Raw genomic sequence first — 23,432 nt, 5'->3', positions numbered from 1 at the left:
TTTGCAGCTTGGGTAGTGGAGATATTTAGGTGTGATCGTGTTGATGCGTTTCTGGTTGGTAGGTATGTGAGGTCTGTCATGTATCCCGGGGCTTCACCATAGATCATTTTATGAATTAGGGTGCAGATTTTGAAAGCAATACGTTCTTTGATTGGGAGCCAGTGTAGTTTGTCTCGGAGGAGTTTGGCGCTGTCAAATCGCGTTTTTCCAAATATGTCTGGCTGCCGTGTTTTGGGCGATCTGAAGTTTCTTTATGATTTGTTCTTTGCATCCCACATAAATTCCGTTGCAGTAATCTACGTGGCTTAGCACCATTGATTGTGTCAGGTTGCGGAATATTTCCCTTGGGAAGAATGGTTTCAGGTGTTTGAGTTTCCACATTGAGTGGAACATTTTCTTTGTTGTAGATTTTGCTTGGTTCTCCAGTGAGAGGTTACGGTCGATTGTAACGCCGAGAATTTTCAGGCTGTCTGAGATTGAAAGGGTGCAACCTGGGGTGTTTATGTTTGTGGGTTTGTATGTATTGTATTGGGATGAGGTGATGAGACAGTGTGTTTTTTCTGTGTTGAGTTTTAGTTGGAATGCATTTGCCCATGAGTCCATGATGTTCAAGCTGAGTTAGATTTCGTTGGTGATTTCTGCCAGATCATGTTTGTAAGGGATGTATATTGTGACATCGTCTGCATAGATGAAAGGGATAAGGCCTTGGCTAGTGGGGTCATCATTAGGTTGAAAAGGGTTGGTGATAGTGGTGATCCTTGAGGTACTCCACAGTCTGCTTTCCACGGTGATGATATAGTTGAACTTGATTTCACTTGATATGTTCTGGTGGTTAGGAAGCCCTTGATCCATTTAAGTATGTTTCCGCCAATCCCAAAGTAATCTAGGGGTCTTAGTAGTATTTTGTGGTTTACCATGTCAAATGCACTAGACATATCGAATTGGAGGAGAAGTATGCTTTTGCCTATTGCTATTTCCGGCTTGAATTTGGCTAGGAGAGTAATTAGTACTGTTTCAGTGCTATGTTGGGGCGAAATCCTGATTGTGATTCATGTAGTATTGTGAATTTGTTTATGTAATCATTAAGTTGTTTGGTTACTATGCTTTCCATCAATTTGACTACCAGCGGGATAGATGCTACTGGCTGGTAATTAGTGATTTAGTTTGTTTTTTTCTTGGTGTCTTTTGGTATTGGGGTGAGTAGGATATTTCCATTTTCCTTGGGGAAGAGACCTTGTTGAAGCAGGTAGTTTAAATGGGATGTGAGGTCTGCTATGAAGCGGTGGGGGCGGATTTTATTAGGTAGGTGGGATAGAATATTGCTACCCTGTTTGCCCACCCCAATGCCTGCCCTGCCCCTCTAGAAGGACGTAGCTCTTCTCTATGCCACCTCAATTCTATTGACATGGTGTGGGGTCTGCATCAGGGAGTTAGGTGGGTGTAAACAGGGAGATTGCCCTGGGTCCCAATGGTACAGAGGGCCCCAAGCTTATCTGAACCGGAAGGAGATATGGCCTGCTGATGGACTGTGGGGCTCCTTGAGCCCCAGTATGTTGAACATGGGCTGTATGAGAAGACTTGGCAGCTAAGAATGTGCTAGAAAAGAAGTGACATGATGGGACTATGAGACATTCAAATGCCTAAAAGAATAAACATGTTTCAAGAGAGGATGTTCTAGAGCAAGGGGTCATGATATGAGGCTGAGAGATGGCGACTGAGATAAAATGGCAGGAAATATTTTTTCATGGTAAGAGTGATGGTAGCATGGACCACCATCCTGGGGGTGTGTAATGATGACTGAAACAGTCACGAGAGTTTGAGGGCCTGGAATAATCGGGGAGGATCTTCAGTTGCTAAAAGTGGGGACATGAAAAAGCATGACTTAGCAACACGTATTTAAGCATTCACAGTGCTATTGTAATCTGATTTAATGGTGGTTGTTGGGGCTTCAAGAATGTATGACAACGGTTAATATGAAATGTTATAGAGGTAACACAGGCATCCATATGGGCAGGTCTATGTAGCAGGCTATGCAAGAAACCTAGGAGACTTCATATACTTTCCACAATGTGATTTTCCGGATTTAATTTGTGATGTGCTATCTCTCACTGTTACCAATAACCTACCCTTCAATTATGGGCTGCTCATGTCTTTGTCAGTGGGCAAACTTACAAAATCAGCAAGGGATCAAATACTTATTTCCACCACTGTACCTATAATGGGGAAAACTTTGTTGAAACTCAAGCAAGATTGTGGAACCATGATTCTGATTTCATCGTACTGGCCGCGGCGGGCCGTATAGATTGGAGTGTTTTCCGACTCTCATCATACAGAATGAGGAGTCTCTTCTACATCCCAACCTCCAGTCTCTGGCTCTCACAGTTTGGATGTTGAGAGCCTAGAATTCACTTGGATCTTCCGGAGGGTATCTCCCGGGTCTTGCTGGCTTTCAGGAAAAATTCCACTAAGAGGTGCTGTTCTTTCAAATGGAGGAAGTTTGCCATCTGGTGTGAGAGCAAGGCCTTAGATCCCCTTGCTTGCCCTACACAGACCCTGCTTGAATACCTTCTACATCTGGTCTCAAGACCAACTTCGTAAGGGTTCACCTCAGTGCATTTAGTGCTTATCATGTTGAAGGTAAGCTCATCTCTGGACAGCCTCTAATTGTTCATTCCATAAGAGATTTGCTTGTGTCAAAACCCCCTGTCAAACCTCCACCTGTGTCATGGGATCTCAACGTGGTTGTCACCCAGCTGATGAAAACTCCTTTTGAGCCACTGAATTCCTGCCATCTGAAGTACTTGACCTGGAAGATCATTTCTTGATGGCTGTTACTTCAGCTCGTAGAGACAGTAAGGTTCAGGCCTTAGTTGTTTTCTTGGTGGCTGTTACTTCAGCTCGTAGAGAAGGTAAGCTTCAGGCCTTAGTGGTGGATGCACCTTATAATAAGTTTGTTTACAACAGAGTAGTCCTCTACACTTAACCCAAGTTCCTGCCGAAGGTGGTGTCAGAATTCCATCTGAACCAGTCGTTTGTCTTGCCAACATTCTTTTTGCCCATTCTGGTGAAAGGAGCTTGCACACCCTGGTTTACAAGAGATCATTGACCTATTACATGGAGCGGACCAGGCCCCACAGACAGTTGCCCAGCTTTTTGTTTCTTTTGATCCCATCAGGACGAGGGCGGGCCAGGAGCAAAGGAGGGAAGTCTGAAGAGGCGATCAGCTGTTGTTGCCGGTGCAGCGCCTTCACATGGAGGAGAGAGGTGCTGCGAGGGCCCGTATGCAGATGGAGGGGGGAGCGGCGACGGCGGCGATGACCTCAGGGGGGGGGCAGCAGGGGCGGGGCCACGGGGGGTGGAGGATGGCGGAGAAGCTGTCATTTCAAGGAAGGGGGGCCGGGGCTGCGTAAAAGTTCTGATTTCAATGCAGGGGGGAGCGGCGGTGGAGGGGGGCAAGGCTGTCAATATAGGACGTGTTTGGTTTATTTATTTATTTATTTATTTATTTATTACCTATAATACCTACAGTGAAGAACGGCCATAAAGGACGCTCCTGACAAGCGTTTTTGCCCCCTCCCAATTTTTTTCTTACATTTTATAAGTTTTTGAAGCCTGCGCAGCCCCAACGAGAGGTACAGACCTCTTGTTAGCTTTCCCGGTGTTTTCCAGCGTTAGGGCAAGCGGAAAAGCTTAGTGCATCTCATTTCAATAGGGTTTCTACACAATTTGCTCATCTGCATTCCATTTGCGTTAGCTGCTACCGTCGGGGGGGGGGGGAAGTATTTAGTGCATGCCAGGGTTTACTACTTGCTCGTTAATGGCTTGTTATTGGCTCGTTATTGCCTCGTAAAGTTTAGTACATCTGGCCCTCTAACTCCAGATTCAAAATAAAATCTTGCATTATCATATATGGTGAATTTACCAATTTATACTTGTATATTTTTTGTCCTGGATCTAAATCACTGGTTAATAGAAGTTATATTTACCATTACTTTAGATCCAGAACAAAACACTTAAAGCGTAATATTTGGAGTCGGACAATAGAAAAATAACAGTCGGAGTTAAAGGTTTGCTTTTACCTTAACGGAGATTGGGTGGCAGAGCCAGTGGGGTGAGGCGGGGCGAGTGCTGGGCAGACTTCTACGGTCTGTGCCCTGAAAATGGCAGATGCAAATCAAAGTCAGGTATACACATAAAGTAGCACATATGAGTTTATCTTGTTGGGCAGACTGGATGGACTGTACAGGTCTTTCTCTGCCGTCATCTACTATGTTACTGTAGCCATTCTGTTGATAACTTAGTTATTGCATATTAATCATAAAGTGTAACTACTAATAAATGGATGACTCGATGAAAAGTTTTAGGTGTACTTTCCATATCACTGAGGTTTGTTTTGTTTTTTTTTTAATTGGTTTTGGTCTCTTTGTTAGGTAAATACCAGGAATGCGCATTCATTAGCACATCATACACTCATACTAATAATGACACTCCCACATGGTTGGAAGCAGAGAAAACTATCTGTTCCATGCTTACCTATCTCTGTGCTTGCAGTATGAGATTACATGGGTCCCTTAAAAAATGTTATTCGTTCTTCTACTCGAACAGCCTTGTACCAAGTGGATAAGCTTGCTGATGTTTCTTTGTGGTCAGAAGATAAGATGTGCTTATGGAACAACTCGAAACTCATGAATAAGAAAAGAGACATCTTTTGGAAATCATGGCAAAAAAAAAGACTTGATTTAATGTGCATTACAGATTAACAGGCATAAAGTCAATTTCTGCAGGTTAAACAGTTGTTGTACATGTAAAATTTTTATTCACAACATTTTAAACTAATGTGTTAATATTATATTCCCAAAAAATGGTCTAAAAATATTTTTAGTGTACATACTTAATAACTACTGCCAAGTATCGCTATTGCAGCATTCAGAACTTTGTCACTATAGCAGTATGCCCAGCCTCGTCTAGGCTGACCTGGCTAAGGAACTCAGGCCCTCATGATCAAAAGCCCTGCGCTGTTCCAAACAGCGCCCTAAAAATAGCGCCTGGACAGCGCAGGGCTTTTCTGCATCGATGATCAAAGATAATGCATGCTAATCTAAGCAGCGCTATTATCTTTGATTATCATGTTGAAGTGCGGGAGAATTGCGCCCGAGCATGCGCTCAGCACAATCCTCCCGCACTTGTTTGACAGGTCTGGGCTGTCAAAAGCCCAAACCTGTCAAACAGCCTGGCCCGAGGCCCGAACAACGAGGCTCCCCCCCCAAACCCCCAGAAAACGTCGTGGCCGCCGCCGCCGGCCAAACCCTCTCCCACCCAACGATGGGGGGGGGGGGGGGGGGCTGGAGGATCGGTGGGTCTCCAGCCCCCGAAACCCCCAGTAATCGCTGGTCCATCGCCGGGGGGGGGGGGGGTGCTGGAGGTCCGGTGGACCTCCAGCCCACCCCAAATCCTCCTCCCAGCGTTGTATTTAAATTCCCTGGTGGTCCGTGGTGTGGTGACACCCCCCTGGCCCCCTCCCGGCCCCACTACCTTTCTGTTGGAGGAGGGACGCAGCCTGCCTGCCTCCCTCCTCTTCCTGTCAGTCGAAGCCCAAAATGGCAGCACCCAGCACCGCCCCCTGCATCCTGGGATGCACTGGGTGGGGCTACATACCATGTAAGGGAGCGATTCCCTTACATGGTCTGTAGCCCCTCCCAGTGCATCCCCCGTAGATGGAGCAACGATTTCTGGGGGTTTCAGGGGCTGGTGACCCACCGGACCTCCAGCCCCCGTTCGCGTTTGCCTTGGGGGGGGGGGGGGAAGGGGGGCCTGCCAGCATGCAACTGCATGCTGGATAGGGCTCACCATTCCTCCCCAATGATCTGCAAAATCTAACGCCAGCTCGGAGCTGGCGTTGATTTTGCGGCGGTCAGCGACCCAATCTTTGGCGCACTGGTTGCTGATCATTGGGGATGAATGCGTTAAGTGCCAATTAGCATGCATTTGCAAGCTAATTGCGCTAGAAGCCCTGTTTAGCATGCATTTGCATGCTACTTGCGCTGAGAGCCCTCGAGTGCGCTGTTTCAGATGCTCGAGGGCTCTGATCATGGGTTGGCTGCAAACTCTGGCGCTAGTATGGCGTTAACAGCCCCTAGCGCCAGAGTTTGCTTTTGATCATGAGGGCCTCAGCATCCAACACTGAGCCACAAGCCCCCCCCCCCCCCCCCCAACCACCGATTTTTCTTGCAATTGTTTCTCTTAGGGAGTCAAAACTCTTTCAGAAGCAGGGCACAAATTCTGGTTAGGGTCTCTCCTAGATGGAGATGATTAAACTGCTTTGTCGTTTGCATGATCCTCCCCCTTTTCCAGTTTAGCAAAAGAGTCTTTCAACAAGTGCTGTTCTCTATGTGCAGGAATATGAAGCAAAGACTGGACGAGCTCACAGGTCCCCCTCGCCTAAACAGAATGTGAGGAAAAACCTCGACTTTGAGCCGCTCTCCACAACTGGGCTTATCCTGGAGGACCGACCAGCGTAAGTTTGCCAGTTTTTCCTTTAGATTCCAAACTACAAATGAAGCCCGTTCAGAGAACTCCGTTCCTCCACCAGAGATACAGACTATTGGTGCTGGTGTTGGACAAATCAGAACCGTGAAGTTTACAGCAGTTCTGATGTGATAGGAATTTACCACCACACAAATAGTATATATGGTGCACTTAGGTCTGTTTAAATGGATAGGGTCTAGTGGTACAAGTTCATAGAGCAGTATAAATTAAGAAATTTTAATATCTTATGTTTGAATCTGTTTATTGAAGTTTTTCCAAATAATGAACAGGTACAGAACAAAAGGCAACAACGTGATACATAGAGGCATGTTATACCAAACGGAGCACCACGGGCCTTGACTCTTATAGCCCTCTGCACACCTATCACGCCTCTACCTTTACCTTGTACTCACTTAACACCAACATAACGCCCCCCCTTGCCCCTCCCCCCATCCCCCCTCCCATATGCTCCATGATATACCCTTACGAATTCAAAATTCTACTGCGTGCCACTGGGGTTAAAGAGTCCCAAAATGGCGACCACCTCTGTCAGTATGCTTCCCCCTTATTCGAGGCTAAATCTCCGACCCCTCTGCGTTCCAACGCACACAAATGTATCATCCTAGACCGCCACTGCTGAGAGGTAGGCGGCTCCACTCCTATCCAATGCTGGAGAATTACCTTTTTGCCCATGAGGACTGATCGTTTCAAGAAAGGTTTTAGACCCTGGACTCTCTGCACAGAGAGATGAAATTGATCAAATAATTGTAATGGATGAGCTTTCCAAGCGACTCCCCAGAGAGCCGAAACATGGCCACATATCCACTTCCAAATAAACATTTGGTTCATGCTCATTCAGTAGTGTTAAGATTGAAGCACTGTCCCGTAGAACCAAAGGAATAGGCATGCTCGGTTACTGAGTCAACATAGGGTTCATTTGTCCATTCATTTAAGTTGACCAGGCTCATTTCATGACCACGGGTGGCAAGCTACAGCTCACAGGGGCCCTGTAATATGGAGGAATAGCCTAATGGTTAGAAGAGAGGGTTGAGAACCAGGGAAGTCAGGTTTAAATTCCACCACAGCTCCTCAAGCAAGTCACTTAACCCCTTCCATTGCCTCAGGAACAACCAAATTGTAAGCCCTCTGGGGACAGGGAAATACTTTACTGTATGTGTGTAATTTGCTTTGAACAACTCAAATCCAAATCCCCTGTTAATTTAAACAGTTACCAGCCTCTGCCCCATTATTCCACGGTGATCTTTACTTATGTTAGCATCAGACTCGTGGCCTTTGATAAGAATGTCAACAGGGTCAGCTGTGGCACTAAATTGAGAGAAGGAAACAGTCTGCAGTAACCGAAGGAGGAAACTGCTGCCTTCATGCATTTGGGCATGCTGTGTGTGGCCAGAGGAACTGGGAGCAGCCTGCCAGAGGAGGCCATGTGATTAAAAGAATGGGGTGCCAGTCACTGGGTTTCACTAGTGACAAGAAAGAGGAGGGGGATATGTTAGGATCTGGCTTGGAAAATGCTGCTATCAGGAAAGAGGAGGACTGCCCTGCTTCTCTCTGCCCCAGGGGTCCTCAACCACCCATCCTGCCCCCCCAATCCTAGACTTGGCCCTCCAGCCAACAGATTTAGGTATCACTGTCTCTAAAATATAATAACTGCATATCTGAGATAATAAATAAAATACATTTTATTCATACTGGTATAAAGTCTGTTATAGCACAACTTAACTGGCAAAGGACACAACACAGGAATAGATACACAGGTCTTCCTATTGAAATCTGTAGGATATACTAATATGTCTTGGGATCCTTTGCCAGCTAAGTTGTGCTACACAGCAGGCTTTGTATATATATATATATATGTATATATATATATTAAGTTTCTTTTAATTTATTATCTCAGGTATGCAATGATTAATATGTTAAGAGACAGTATAGGAATTACTTGATCAGTTTATGTGAATGATGAAATGGTCAGTATGATGTCTGTGACCTGAGTGTGCCAATTTCAAAAATTTTAAATGGGCATGAACCAAAATGGATCTGGAAATTTTTTGTTTGTTTAATAGCACTGTTCTGTGAACTAGTATCACCAGCCAATTGGATCACTCCATTTCAGAAAGTTCTGTATCACCTGCATATATAGTATCGCATCATACCTTATGCTATGAGTTTTATCTTGTTGGGCAGACTGGATGAACTGTACAGGCCTTTATCTGCTGTCACCTACTGTGTAATTTTGAAAATGTAAGTAATTCTGGCATACCCTCTCCCATGAAGAAAACTGATTTAAGCTTTTTGGGTTTTTTGGTTGTTTAAAATGTGTGGTATTTTTTCTGAATGTTAGGCCTCTTGACATTTTGCTACAGGAGGGTTTGAGTGGTTGGCAATGATGCTTATAGAGGCTTCTGGAACACAGAATGCTCAGCTTTGTTTTGTTCATTGCAGAACACCTCAGAAGGTGTTTCTCAGATTCCTAGGCTGCCTCCTGCTGACTATCCTCCTATATAATAAAACGCACCTCCAACATTCTGAAGCCGAGAAAGTGAAGCCTTCAAGCCTTGAAGCATTCCTGCAACGTTCCGGAACTATGTGTCGTCAGTTGAGGAGATGGAGCCTTACAGAGCTTCACTTGAAGGCTTCACTTTCTCACACACACACACACATACTCACTCTCTGTCTCTCACATACACTCTCTCTCATACACAGACTCACACACACACACACACACACACTCTGAGGCTCATTTTCAAAGCACTTAGCCTCCCAAAGTTCCATAGAAACCTATGGAACTTAGCCTCCCAAAGTGCTTTGAAAATATGCCTCTCTGTCTCTCACACACACTCTCTCTCTCTCTCTCACACACACACTCTCTCTCTCTCTCTCTCTCTCTCTCTCTCTCTCTCTCTCTCTCTGACACACACACACACACACCCACTCTGTCTGTCTGTCTCTCTCTCTCTCACTCATTCTCTCTCACATACACACTCTCTCTCAAACATACACACTCTGAGGAAAGGGGGGCATGGAACACGCTGGAGAGGAGAGGGAGGGGGGCCTGCACCTCGGACGGAAGGGAGGGCCTGGAACTCGGAGTAAAACAGGTCCGTTTATATATCATGACTCATTGAAATTTTATGAATGGGTCTCTTTGCTCTAGGCTACTAATGTCAGAGGAAGGTCTAGGCAGATATGCTTTTCTTGATATAGTCTGCTTGCATTTGTACTTGCACTCTAACTGAAATCCCAGTGAGGAAGCTAATAGAGTATTACCACCTTTTTCACTTTTCTTTTAATGTTTTTTTTGTTTATTTTTTATTTCTCAACTTCTTTTGCAGTCTGGTACTATTCAGCACACTGACTGTGCTTCAAATCTGATTGTGAGGGTAGAAAGATATAGTGTGGATAAAGGTTCATCGAGTGTATATGAAAATAACAAGATAACTCCATGAAGGTTGTAGCCAAACCTTCAGTGCTTGACTGTAAATAAGATTGGGTATTCATATGTATTATTATGATAAGACCAGACTCTGGATCTGCTAGATTATGATTTAAGTACTGAATTCAGTAGCTTGATCTGAGATAGTTGCATGGTCCTTTTCAAACGATATGTTGCTACATTGTAAAGTCAAAGGTATTTCTGGTGTGTGGCAGGCTCACCTAATCAGCATGTACTGTTTGTCCTAATAAATTAGAATGCCATTTCCTTGTGGGCCATTAGAAACATTTTATTCTGGCAGACATTGCCCAAATACCAGGGCTTTACTGGTCTGTACAATCTTGTAACACTATGCCTGAAAGCTCCCCTTATTTTTGTCTGTAGGTGTTTTAAGAAAAATAGCCTTATAGATTATACATAAACAAATGGGCCAGGTAAATATCTGTTTTTATTTATTCAGAACTTGATATACCGTTTTAACCGATGGACAGGGCAAAGAGGTTAAAAAACAAATAATAAAAGTGTGAGAAAGGAACTACAAAATTTATAGTAAAGTGAACCATATACTCAAGAACACACACAATTAAAACAATTACTCTTGTTCAGGCATTGATACTTCACTGTGCCATTCATTATTCATTTTTATAGGCCTGTTGGAATAGCCATACTTTGAGCAGCAATTTGTATTTCTTTTAAGAACAATTTGCTGCGCAATGTCAGGGGCATTGAATTCTGTAAGTGAGGGCAACAAATAAAAAGGCACCATGATGGGTTGTTTCCCGGTGTGCCAAGCACGGCCCTTGTAGCACCATACAGTGATCATTAATGGAGTGCAGGACCCGTGCTGGGGAGTATGGAACAGTGTGGATAAATATGTTTGAGTACCTTGATGGAAAGCCTTAAAAGCCAGGAGCAATGTTTTAAACTGAGCACGGAGCATAACAGGTAACCAGTGATGATCCTTTAAGACAGATGTAACATGATCAAACTTCTGTAGGTGGCATAGAAGATGAATACCCATGATTTGTAAGGTCTAGAATTATTTAAGCAAGGATTTCAAAATCCCTAAGTAAATGTTTCAATAATAGGTAAGTGTCCAGAGGGTAGGTTGGAAGGGCATAGGATAGCATCTTTGGGGATACATGGGAGGGGTAGAAATGTCAGTTGTGGAGTGATCTTTCTTCTAAAGTTCATTTGTGTTTCTTACATGTGTTGTTTTTTTTTTTTAATCCTTATTAAAGAATTTTGTATTGTGTATTTGTTTCTTTGGAAATACTCAATAAATACTCAACAGATAAGTGTCCATCTCGCCTTTCCAATTAGCCAGTGTTGGGCTTATTCATAGAGGCTGCTGTGTAAGCCAGCATGTATTAAGCCATTCTGTAAATCATACTATCAGAGCTGTGAAGGAGTAAAATGAAAATGTTTTTGCCTCATGCCATAAGCTGAAAAATGTCTGTGTGGCACCATCCTTGATCATAGATAAAACAGAAAATGAATTAAATACTGGAGAGGTTATTGAGAGACTCAAGGTTGTCGTGTCCTTGCACAGCATGCTTCCTCTACTCTGCTTCCTCTCCCCCTAAACCATAAATAATGTAATGTATCCACTGAAGGTCTTGAAAAGTTAATTCTCTCGTACAGTATTCAGGATCTTAGACACTGCTTAAGGTTTCTGTTCATTTATTTTTAGTTAGCTCTTTGTCTTAAGTTAATTGAAAGAGACAGTTTGATGCATGTTTGTTTCTTACACATATGAGCCTTAAAACAATATGTGAAACCATATGCCTGGAATAGACTTCCTGAGCCGGTACGTCAAGCTCCATCTCTGGCCGTCTTCAAATCTAAGATAAAAACCCACCTTTTTGATGCTGCTTTTAACTCCTAACTCTTATTCACTTGTTCAGTACCCTTATTTTATCATCCTCACCTTAATATTCCCTTACTCTTATTTGTCCTGTTTGTCTGTCCTAATTAGATTGTAAGCTCTGTCGAGCAGGGACTGTCTCTTCATGTTCAAGTGTACACAGCCTGCGTACATCTAGTAGTGCTATAGAAATGATAAGTAGTAGTAGTACAGTGGAGAGTGACATTGAGAAACTCTGAAGGGTGAGGGAGCCTACTGGGATTACATAGGTGCTATATGAGGAATAATGAGTGATAGCAGAGGCTGGGTGGGGTTATATTGGGTTATATGGTTGGTTGTATATGGTTTGATTGTCAGTTCTGAAATTATACTTAAATACTAAAAAAAATTTAAATTTCACCCACTTCTATATGTCTAACCAAAGTTTCTCTAGCACACTGTTCCTATTCGTTTCCCCCACCTTTATCCAGTATGATGCATACATGATGAGTGCTGTTTATGAGGTCCAATATTTATTACTGTAATCTTCCTTCACACTCTGAGAACTTTGCTATGCTAGCTATAGTTCATTTCATAGCAATTTCCTTCTAGCAGCTGTATGCTGTAGTTTTCATAAGGTTATGGAGTGTGCTTCTCCAGCCTCTTTCCAGTTTATCGATATCACCTTATGGGCTACCTGGAAAACTTCCTAAGAAAACATCTGTAAATCCTTCTCCTTTGTGTTCATAAAAGAAAATATCAAAAATCATACCTTTTGGACATTATGTCATCCACTATCCCCATCTTCATACCCTTAATAGTGCCCAGAGATTGAATGCTCCTCAGTAGAGCTCCAGGATCCTTTATCATAATAAATCCTTTATTATAAACCCTTATCTTATCATCCTCACTTTAATATTCCCTTATCTCTTGTCTGTCCTGTTTGTCTGTCCTAATTAGATTGTAAGTTCTGTCAAGCAGGGACTGTTTCTTCATGATCAAGTGTACAGCGCTGCGTACGTCTAGTAGCGCTATAAAAATGATAAGTAGTAGTAGTAGTAGGACCAGAAGAAATGAGTCTTAATAGCAACCAACATAAGGTGGGCCTGACTTGTACCCCTTTGTAAATGAATTGCTCAGATGGCACTCCATTTGATTAGAACTGTGAGTACTACTACTACTACTACTACTACTTGACATTTCTAAAGCGCTACTAGGGTTACGCAGCGCTGTACAATTTAACATAGAAGGACAGTCCCTGCTCAAAGGAGCTTATAATCTAAAGGACAAATGTACAGTCAGTCAAATAGGGGCAGTCTAGATTTCCTGAAAGGTATAAAGGTTAGGTGCCGAAAGCAACATTGAAGAGGTGGGCTTTGAGCAAGGATTTGAAGATGGGTAGGAAGGGGGCTTGGCGTAAGGGCTCAGGAAGTTTATTCCAAGCATAGGGTGAGGCGAGGCAGAATGAGCGGAGCCTGGAGTTGGCGGTGGTGGAGAAGGGTACTGAGAGGAGGGATTTGTCCTGTGAGCGGAGGTTACGGGCGGGAACGTAAGGGGAAATGAGGGTAGAGAAGTAATGAGGGGCTGCAGACTGAGTGCATTTGTAGGTAAGAAGGAAAAGCTTGAACTGTGGCACTCCATTTGATTAGAACTGTGAGTAGAGCATTCTCATTAGTCATGATCTCCTCTGAGGTGCCAGATCTCCATCTTGGAGATATCCTCAATCTGTCCAATGAAAGGCCTTCTCAGCATGAAGCTGATCAGCCAAGAGGGAATGCCTTCCTTTCTACAATGTTCCGTAGTAGCTAGTGTTTTAACGGTGGTGTTGGTGCTCTCTAGGATGTGAAGGAGAGAAGCATTCTGGGGCCTCTTCTCTACCAGGTCCAGGGGCTGTGGTACATGCCCTTGTTGGTGGTGCTACATCACCAGATTAGAACAGGATGAGCATAGGCGCCCCGTATAAGAGGCTTGGGGAGGCTAAGCCTCCCCAGCCCAGCTGTGACCTTCCCCGCGGCCCCGCCTACCTCTTTCTCTAAATGAAGCCCGAGACGACTCCCGAGTCCAAATCTTCTGCGGCAGCCAGGAACGAGACGTACAGCCAGCATAAAAGAAGAAGAAAAAGAAGCGCGGTGCCGCAGCAGCCTTCAGACGTGCGCTGTCTGCTCTGCCGGTCTCTACCCCGTGACGTCAATTTCCCGTTCCGGGGGCAGAGGACTGGCAGAGCCAACAGCGCATGTCTGAAGGCTGCTGCGGCCCCGCGCTTCTTTTTCTTCTTCTGTCAGCACTGCAGCAAAGAGGCCCGGGCCGGAGGGAGAGAAGAGAACATGGTCACTGGCGGGAAATGGTCGGAGGAGAGAGAGGGAGAGCAGAGGATAGCCAGGGGGCATGGATAAGAGCAGTGGAGAGCCAGAGAGCGATAGGGAGAGAAAGAGGGGCCATGGAAAAGAGCAGGGGAGAGCCAGGGACATAGAAAAAAGCAGAGGAGAGTCAGAAAGAGATGGGGAGAGAAAGAGGGGCCATGGAAAGGAGCAGGGGAGAGCCAGGGACATGGAATAAAGCAGGAGAGAGCCAGAAAGTGATGGGGAGTGAAAGAGGGGACGTGGGCAGGAGAGAGAGAGAGAAGCTGCTGGGGAGAAACTGGGGAAGACCCTGTCAGACTGAGAAATGCTGGCTGGATGAAAGGAGGGAGAAAGAGGAAAAATGCTGGAAGGAGGGGGCAGAATGAGGGAAGACACTGGTAGAGAGGGAAAGAGGATGACACTGGAAGGATGGGGTGATAGAGGACATTCTGAATGGAAAAGGGTCAAGAGAGAGAACTGTCTAGAAGGAAGGGGAGCTAGAGGGAGACAATGGACGGAAGGATTAGGGGAGGGTAATGGGTGGAAGGATGGAGAGAGAAAGAGGGATGACACTGGATGGAAAGGTAGGAGAGAGAGAAGGAAGGTGCTGGACATGGATGGAGGGGAGGGAAGTATATGCACATGGATGGAAGGGAGTGAGGAGAAATGCTGGATATGGATGGAGGGAAAACTGTTGAATTTAAGAACTGGATTAGGATACTGAAGGATAGGGACAGGGCTACAGATGGTAGACAGGACGCATAAGGACACAGGAGGATGGTGGACATGGTGAGAGAAAAAAATATCAAATAGAAAGAAGACGCTGCATAAAACAGAAGACACTGGGACCAAAGCGAATAGAAAAACTAAATGATCAGACAACAAAGGTAGAAAAAAGTATTTTATTCAGAATTTATTAACTGGAATATGTCAGCTTTTGGAAATTTGCATCTGTGATGTTTTGCATGTAAGTTTCAATTTTTCTAGTATTGCTGCATGCTGAGTCTGACTTCTTGAGGTAATTTTCGAGTTTAGTATTTTGCCTTCATATCTGTTGTGTCATGTGTTTTTCATGTGATCAAGGTGCAGTATTCGGCTAGCGTGTAGTATTTTCAGCCCTTTTTGGGTTTTTTTTTGTTTCACTAGGTTGTGCACTGCTGTTTTAGAGCCCGGTGTAATTACAGTGCTGCCTTTCCATGCATAAGGTTGTAGCTTGTCCTGTCCTTGGAATTAGTACTATTATGGTTTGGTAAGGTTATGAGTGTGCTTTTGCACACGTTTGTGTATAGTGTTTTGCAGTGGAGAGATTGTGTATTGGCCTTACTGAGGTGGCACCAAATCATCAGAAAGGGTTTTAGAGCCAAAATCATGACACACTACCTCTTGAAGGATCTACATATAGTCATTCATAAAAGGAGCTAATTGTGAACACTTTCCACCCTAATAGGGTGTTTTGTGGCTCTACATGAGAATTGTGATATTATGATCCCTTGTTTCATATTGTTGACGGTCTGCATTTTCTGTATGGGTGGTATATTGGTTTATTAGGGTCTGCCCAGTGTTATGGTACAGTAAGGTTTATGAGTGTGTTTTTGCACAAATTTGTGCATAGTGTTTTGCAGTTGAGCAATTGTGATTAGTACATGCTTTGAGCAACCACTTTATTCTTTGACATACGATACATATTTAATATCTAAATTTAATAAAAGGTATTAATTGTGACTTATTTTTAACTTTTTTTTTCTATGTTGTCAGACAATTATGGATGTAAGCCCTGCCCCTGGCCCCACCCCTAACCCCGCCCCCTTTAGCCTCCCCAAACAGTTGGGCCACCGACCGCCTATGAGGATGAGTCTGTAGTAGTAGTTTCTGCTGGAGTTGTTGCTTAACTAATTCCAGGCAGGCCAGCTTACTGGAGGATTTGGATGGGGGTTGCATAGTTCGGCTACAGGTTCTGCTTGGAAGGTAGGGTATACCACAGAACTTTGTTGAATATGGTATGTACCAAAGAGTCTGGAATAAGGCTGCACATGGGCTCATGTGCTGTGATACATCCTCTTTTTTTTTTTCTATTGGTTTATATGTAGGCTGTCAGATCACATATCCCTTCATTCAGATCAGCTAACGTTTTCAAATTCCATATCCCATCATTTCAGCCACATTCAAATGGTTACAGACCCTTTCAGCTGTTATGCTTAACCCTGTGGTAGTTGCCATGACTCTCATATAGTGGCTCTTGCACAACTTTTCATTCTTTGCCTGACCAAGGGGAGAGATGACAGCAGCTCGAGCAGCCCAACTGCTTGTCCACAGGCCAGCTCTGCTCCATCTGATAGGTGCGGCGCACTGGTGGGCCGATGATCAAAGACAAACGTGGGTGCTAGAGGCGGTTAGCACCAGACTAGCACCTGTGTTTCCCTTTACCTATGATCAGATCTGGCGAGTTCATGTAACAATGAGCTTGCCAACTCTGAGCGCAAGTAGCATGCAAATGCATGCTGAACAGGGCATTCCTCCCCAATGCTCAGCGGGCAGCACGCCAAACATTGTGCTGCTCCTGAAGCAAACCCTATGCCAGTTTGGCATTAGGGTTTGCAGAGCATTGGGAAGGAATGAGGAGCCCTATTTAGCATACATTTGCATGTTTAAGTGCCACCCCCCCCCCCCCGTACCTTTGTGAAGCAGGAGGAGAGAGAAACTCCCTTATGTGGTACTGAAGCCCCACCCAGTGCATCCTAGGATGCACAGGGTAGGGCGCCGTCATTTTGAAGGTGGCACTCACAGGAAGAGGGAGTGCTACCAGGGGAGGGGGCAATAGGCCACCAGGGTGGGTGTGGTGGTGCTCACTGGTCCACCAGGAAAACTGTGTGCAGGGCTGGGTAGGGGGATCTGGAGGTACACTGGGCCTCCAGTCCCATGTATTACTGTGTTTGACAGGTCTGGGCTTTCTTTTTTTGACAGACCAGACCTGTCAAACAACTTCTGCAGGAGGATTGTGCCTTGGGATATATTCGCTTTCAAGGAATATATCTTCTCTCTCTGCTATAGATATACTCACTTTTTCTATTTTATTTTAAAATGCAAATTATTTTTGCTAGTGCCCTACACTTAAGGTCAGCAGAGAACAGTTCAGCTGCTTATTTTGATAACAGAACTATGTGTTTGCTTGTTGAGACTGAAAGAGAAAAATGCTGAGTAGCCTGGGAGCACATTGCTGCCAGCAGTACTGCATGGGGCAGGGTAAAGGGAACTAGATGCTACCCATGACACTTATGATCCAGCTACATTCTTTGTAAGGCGCTGTCGATAGTGATAAATTGACTGACTCAGGCTCACATAAGAAGCTATAGGCAGAGAGGAGACTCCTATTCACCTTCCAAGCATTCTCCTGACATTACATTATCCTCCTAATTCTATAAAAGTCACTAATAATTGCGTGCACAAATTTGGGTGTGTAATTTAATTGAATAATGAGCTAATTAACACCAATAATTGGCTTTTTAACAAGCAATTCTTGCATGTATAAATTTAGGCATGAGAAAAAAAATGAGGCAAGGAAATGGGAGAACATAAGAATATCCATACTGGATCAGACCGGTGGTCCATCTAGCCCAGTTTCCTGTTTCCAACAGAGACCAATCCAAGTCACAAGTACCTGGTAGAGACCCAAATAGTAGCAGCATTCCATGCTACCAATCCCAGAGCAAGCAGTGGCTTCCCCATGTCTGTCTCAATAGCAAACTTTGGGCTTTTCCTCCACAAACTTGTACCCAGATACACAAACCGCTGTTACTACATCCTCTGGCAACGAGTTCCAGAGCTTAACTATTCATTGGGTAAAAATGTTTTTCCTCCTATTTGTTTTAAAAGTATTTCCATGTAACTTCATTGAGTATCCCCTAGTCTTCGTACTTTTTGAAAGAGTAAAAAATCGATTCAGTTCTACTCATTCTACATCACTCAGGGTTTTGTAGACCTCAATCATATCTCCCCTCAGCCATATCTTTTCTAAGCTGCAGAGCCCTAACCTCTTTAGCCTTTCCTCATATGAGAGGAGTTCCATCCCCTTTATCATTTTGGTCGCTCTATGAACATTTTCTAATTCCGCTATATCTGTTTTGAAATGCAGCGGCCAGAACTAAATGCAGTACTAAAGGTGAGGGTGTACCACTGAGCGATACAGAGGCATTATAGTGTTTTTGCCATCCCTTTCCTAATAATTCCTAGCATCCTATTTGCTTTTTTTGCCCACTTATGCACAGATTTCAGTGCATTGTCTATGACTCCTTTTCTTGGGTGCACTGCTGACCCTCAAGGTGGACCCTAGCATCCGGTGACTGATTTGGATTATTCTTCCCAATGTGGATTATCCTTCCCACTGAGGGTGAAGTGTACCTTTAGAACCCCATTAGTCGTTGCCTCTGAAGCAGCCTGCCATAGACGAAATGTGACCATGTTGGGCTATTTTAATAAATGTTTGCTCTTCATCGTGTCTGATCCACTGTCGTATTCTGCTATTATGGTCTGTGGATCATACCTGCCTCTTGTGTTGATATTCTCACCTACGAGCTGGCCGTTCTGTAGACTCTTCTTCCAAATTGGCCCTGATCAGCCAGTTATCAAAATAGGGGTGCACCCTGGGGAGGGTCATGGGTGGAACTGAGGCATTCCTAGCATTTACACGCATTCTTATAGAATAGAGGGGGAAACACACCCAATTTAGGTGCATACATTTGCATCACGTTTCAGTTGGTGCATACAGCTGTGCCTAAAATTAGGTGAATTCCTCGTGTGTAAGCGCTATTCTACAAACCACGCCTAACTTTAAGCACAACTTATAGAATAGCACTTTTTTGGCACCATATATAGATTTCACTCCTATATTGTATTCTAATTCTTATAGCCCACAGATGCCTTGATCAGGTTCTATGCAGCTAACAAATAAGAGAAGAGACTTGGTCGCCACCAGGTAATTGCATTAACCGTACCATTAACGTATTCATAACCAAATATCTAATGTCCAGCGAAGAACATTGACCAAGTTACTGTCATGATCCCAAACCAAACAATTACTACATCTATTAATTTCTATAAAACATAAATCTGAAACAAAAAGGTTTTCACTTCCTTCCTAGAAGTCAAGTAATTCCTCAACTTTCTAATTGAGACTAGAAGTGCATTCCACACTTCTGCTTGATAAAAGAAAGATGACGATAGTATCTTTTTATATGTAACTTTAAAATATATCAGAAAACTTTAGATCTGTTTGCTTAAATGCTGTACATCGCCTCCATTTACTAATCGCACAAAATGAGTCATATAAGGTGGAGCAGTACCATGTGGACTCTAGATTTTTAAAAGTTACCCTAGCCTTAATTGGTTAATCAATAGAGTTTGAGAAAAATAGGAGTGTTGTCTAACCTTTGAGCTGAAACTATTAATTGACATTCTGATTACTGCACCTATTTAGTGAAATGTGTCTTTGTGGTGTACTTTTACCATGAAGTTACAACTTTTATGGCAGCGTAATGCATTTGTTCCTGGGTTTTCTTATGTCTGCTGTGTTAATAATCTCACTTTTTCTCCAAATCATAAATGTTGTTCTAGTGTGTATGTATGTGTGTGTGTGTGTGTGTGTGTGTGTGTGTGTGTATATATATATATATATATAGATATAGATAGATATCCACCTGGGAGCCATTCTGAGGGACTCAGACGTCGAGAGTATGCAGCACCCTGCTAAATCTCTAATAGCCAAGCCCTTGTATGGATTTTGCTTTTTGAACTTGATGCATGGGACACTGGGGAGGGGGGAAGATAGTTGTTATATACTTAGAGGAGTTATTAAATACTGACATCTTGATTTTGCCTTACATATGTCTGATTTGAATGTTGTGTTCTATGGATGTCAATACACATGATTTAAAAAATATATATGTATAATTTTCATAGTTGCAGTGCATCTTCCCTAAAGAGGATGCAGTCCATTCTCTAAGGACAAGCAGGATAATAGCCCTCACAAGTGGGTGGGTGGTGTAATCTTCTGACAAGTGGTACAGTAAGGGATATCCTGCCTAGGCCCCAGATATGTCATGAATATCTGTCCCACATAGTACTGCCACATCAGATACACCAAAAAACTGCTTGGTATGTTCTGCCAAATTGGTTGAAAACTTTCTCAGATACCACCCAGTGCACTGGTATTGATGTTAGCCATGCAGAAAATACAGAAAACTAAAAAAAAAAAAAAAATTGTTGAAAGACCTAACTAGGGTATCCCTAATAGGAAATATAATAGGAACCAACATGGCAACACATAAAAAAAGCAATTAAGGGTACAGGTGCTCTAATAGAAAAACAGATTTTCTAGAGGGCTGTAGTGACTGATGCATTGTGAATAGAAATGCTGTTAATCTTTGTGCATGTTTTGGTGATGATTTTAGTATGTGTGTTCTATACAGAAACCTTCCTGCAAAGTCAGCAGAAGAAACTCAGAAACACAGGCAAGAATACGAAGAAATGGTGGCACAAGTGAAAAAGAGAGGTAAATGAATTCTTCTTGAGGGCAGATATAGAAATCCCAAGGCTTAGCAGGGTGGAGGCTACCGCTTTACAATGGACATAAATATACCAGCTTACCAATTAGGTGTCTACATGAAATTCCAAGGCATTTTTACAAACTTACAAAAAATAAATTAATATGCAAGTAAAACCCACACAAATAGTACTCATAAAAGCAAATTAACTCATACAGCTAAAGGCAAAGGGGCCAATATTCATCCCACAGAAGGCAGCCCACATAAGTGCCATGATTGGCACTGACCCCAGATATTCAATGTCAGGCCATTTCCGGCAACCAGCATTGAATATCCGGGATTATTTTGGCCACTAAAAAGTTAACGGGCCATGTCGATATTCAGCACTAACCGGTTAACTTTTTAGCAGTTGAAGATAGGCCTGCTGTTTAAGCGACCTATTTTGACGGCTCAACATAGCTGGTTTGGCACTGAATATCCACGCCTAACTGGCTACGTCAACCAATTTGGTAGAAGCAGAAGACACCAACCGGTTATCTCCCACTGAATATCTGTAGTTAGGCACTTAAACGCTATTTAACCGGCCAGGAGCCGTTCCTGGCTGGTTAAATAGTTTTGAATATTGGGGGGAAGGTATTTCAAAAACATAGTGAATCAAATTGACTAATCCATTAAAAAAATAGTTTAAAAAAAGATTCCTTATTCACATAGAAAAAACATGTTTTAACTGAAACCATTTTCTCAAAAAAGTTACTTTTAACAGCATATTTATCAAAGTATCAGCATGCAGCATAGATTTTTCTGCAGTCTTCTCCCTCTACTTTTTTTTATTTTTAAATTTAAAACATGTTTACTGTACTGTGGGATTTGAGGGTTGAGGCAGTTGTACGAGTACCTCTGATTGTTGAGGAGGTATATTTATTTCATTAATAACCTATTATTCACTTGAACCTTTTATTGGTTTCCTGAAGCACTGTTCAGACTAAAAAGAAATTCCATTGTAGGGCTAGGTGACTTTGCAAATATTCCTATAGATGTGATTCCCCAGGCTCCAAGATGCTGCTTTCAAGTCTAGAACAGGGCTCTTGGCTCCCTCTCTTTTCTTTTTAGGCATGTTTTGCTCAAGCAAAGTGGCTTGTTGGGGAGTATCAGTCTGTATCCATGCAGAAATTTTAGTTTCAGAAGTCCTAAAGCTAAAACTTTGGTGATGCTGAAGAGCTTGCTAGGTACCCAGCAACTGGACCTACAAGAACAGCTGTGGACAAAGATGAAGATAGGAATCATGGTGGTTCAGCAGTATAAGGAAGAGCTGGCAGTGAAGATGGGCTGGATACATGGAAATATTTGTGGGAATGCCCAATTCATGCCCGTGAAATATTACTACTACTACTAACTAGCATTTCTAAAGCGCTACTAGGGTTACGCAGCGCTGTACAGTTTAAACATAGAAGGACAGTCCCTGCTCAAAGAGCTTACAATCTAAAAGACAAGAGAACAATCTAAAGACAAGTGAACAATCTAGAGGACGAGTGAACAGTTAATCTGATAGGGTGGATAGATTGGAGGACGAGTGAACAGTTAATCTGATAGGGTGGATGGGCCATGAGATAGGGCTCATGGCAGCATAGTACAGTGAAGCATAGCAGGTAGAAAGGGTAGGCCATAGAGACCACGGCCCTACCAATTTTTTTGTCCCACACAGCAACAGCAGCCAGGAAGATGAGGGATAGAGATTTTGAACTTTGTGTTTTTGGCCACTCCAAATAAAAAAGATGTTCCATTGCCCCTGCAGTGAAGAGCCTGGGGAAAATACTCAACTCCCATCAGAACAGATGAATCCTGACTATGACGGTGTGGAAAATGGAAGAGGTTGTGGAAGAGAGAGGGGAGAGGAGGACGGGAAAGAGGGAAGGGAATAGGGGGATTTTGCCAAACAGCCCACCATATTCAAACTTTTGTTGTTGTTATTATTGTTATTAGCATTTGTATAGCGCTACCAGACGCACACAGCGCTGAACACCTGATACAAAGAGACAGTCCCTGCTCAAAAGAGCTTACAATCTAACTAATACAGACAAACAAGACAGTTACGGGTGAGGGAAGTAATGGGTGAGAAGGGAGGAAGGGACAAGGGGAGGGCAAAGGGACAAGAGGATGGCAATTGTGGCTAGGAGCTAAAAGCAGCAGTGAAAAGGTGGGTTTTCAGCATAGATTTGAAAACAGGTAGAGATGGAGCTAGACGTATAGGTCCAGGAAGTCTATTCCAGGCATAAGGTGCCGCGAGAGAAAAGGAGCGAAGCCTGGAGTTAGCAGTGGAGGAGAAGGAGGACGACGAGAGATTTGTCAAGCGAGCGGAGTTCACGGGGAGGAATGTAGGGAGAGATGAGAGCGGAGAGGTAATGGGGGGCTGCAGAGTGGATGCATTTAAAGGTCAGTACGAGAAGTTTAAACTGAATGCAGAAGCGGACAGGGAGCCAGTGAAGTGACTTGAGGAGCGGGCTAGTATGGGTATAACGATTCTGGCGGAAAACAAGTCGTGCCGCAGAATTTTGGACAGATTGGAGAGGAAAGAGATGGCTGAGCGGAAGACCAGTGAGAAGTAAATTGCAATACTCCAAGCAAGAGGCGACAAGGGTGTGGATAAGGGTTCTGGCAGCGTATTCAGAAAGGAAGGGGCGAATTTTGCTAATGTTGTAGATAAAGAAGCAACAGGTTTTGGCGATCTGTTGAATATG

General features: G+C 43.6%; 1 protein-coding gene across 4 annotated transcripts in view; it reads left to right on the top strand.

Moving 5' to 3' along the window:
• Nucleotides 1-23,432, top strand: part of TBC1D14 (TBC1 domain family member 14) — a 199,948-nt gene that overhangs the window by 125,121 nt on the left and 51,395 nt on the right. For all 4 annotated transcript variants that reach the window (XM_030191163.1, XM_030191164.1, XM_030191165.1 and 1 more), the window contains 2 exons: nucleotides 6,396-6,514; nucleotides 20,623-20,705. In XM_030191163.1, the coding sequence (XP_030047023.1) occupies nucleotides 6,396-6,514; nucleotides 20,623-20,705 (202 nt within the window). The remainder of the gene's footprint in view (nucleotides 1-6,395; nucleotides 6,515-20,622; nucleotides 20,706-23,432) is intronic.

The sequence above is a fragment of the Microcaecilia unicolor genome, chromosome 2, assembly GCF_901765095.1.
Source record: "Microcaecilia unicolor chromosome 2, aMicUni1.1, whole genome shotgun sequence".
In the NCBI taxonomy this organism is placed as follows: Eukaryota; Metazoa; Chordata; class Amphibia; order Gymnophiona; family Siphonopidae; genus Microcaecilia; species Microcaecilia unicolor.
This window is presented reverse-complemented; position numbering and strand designations above follow the sequence as displayed.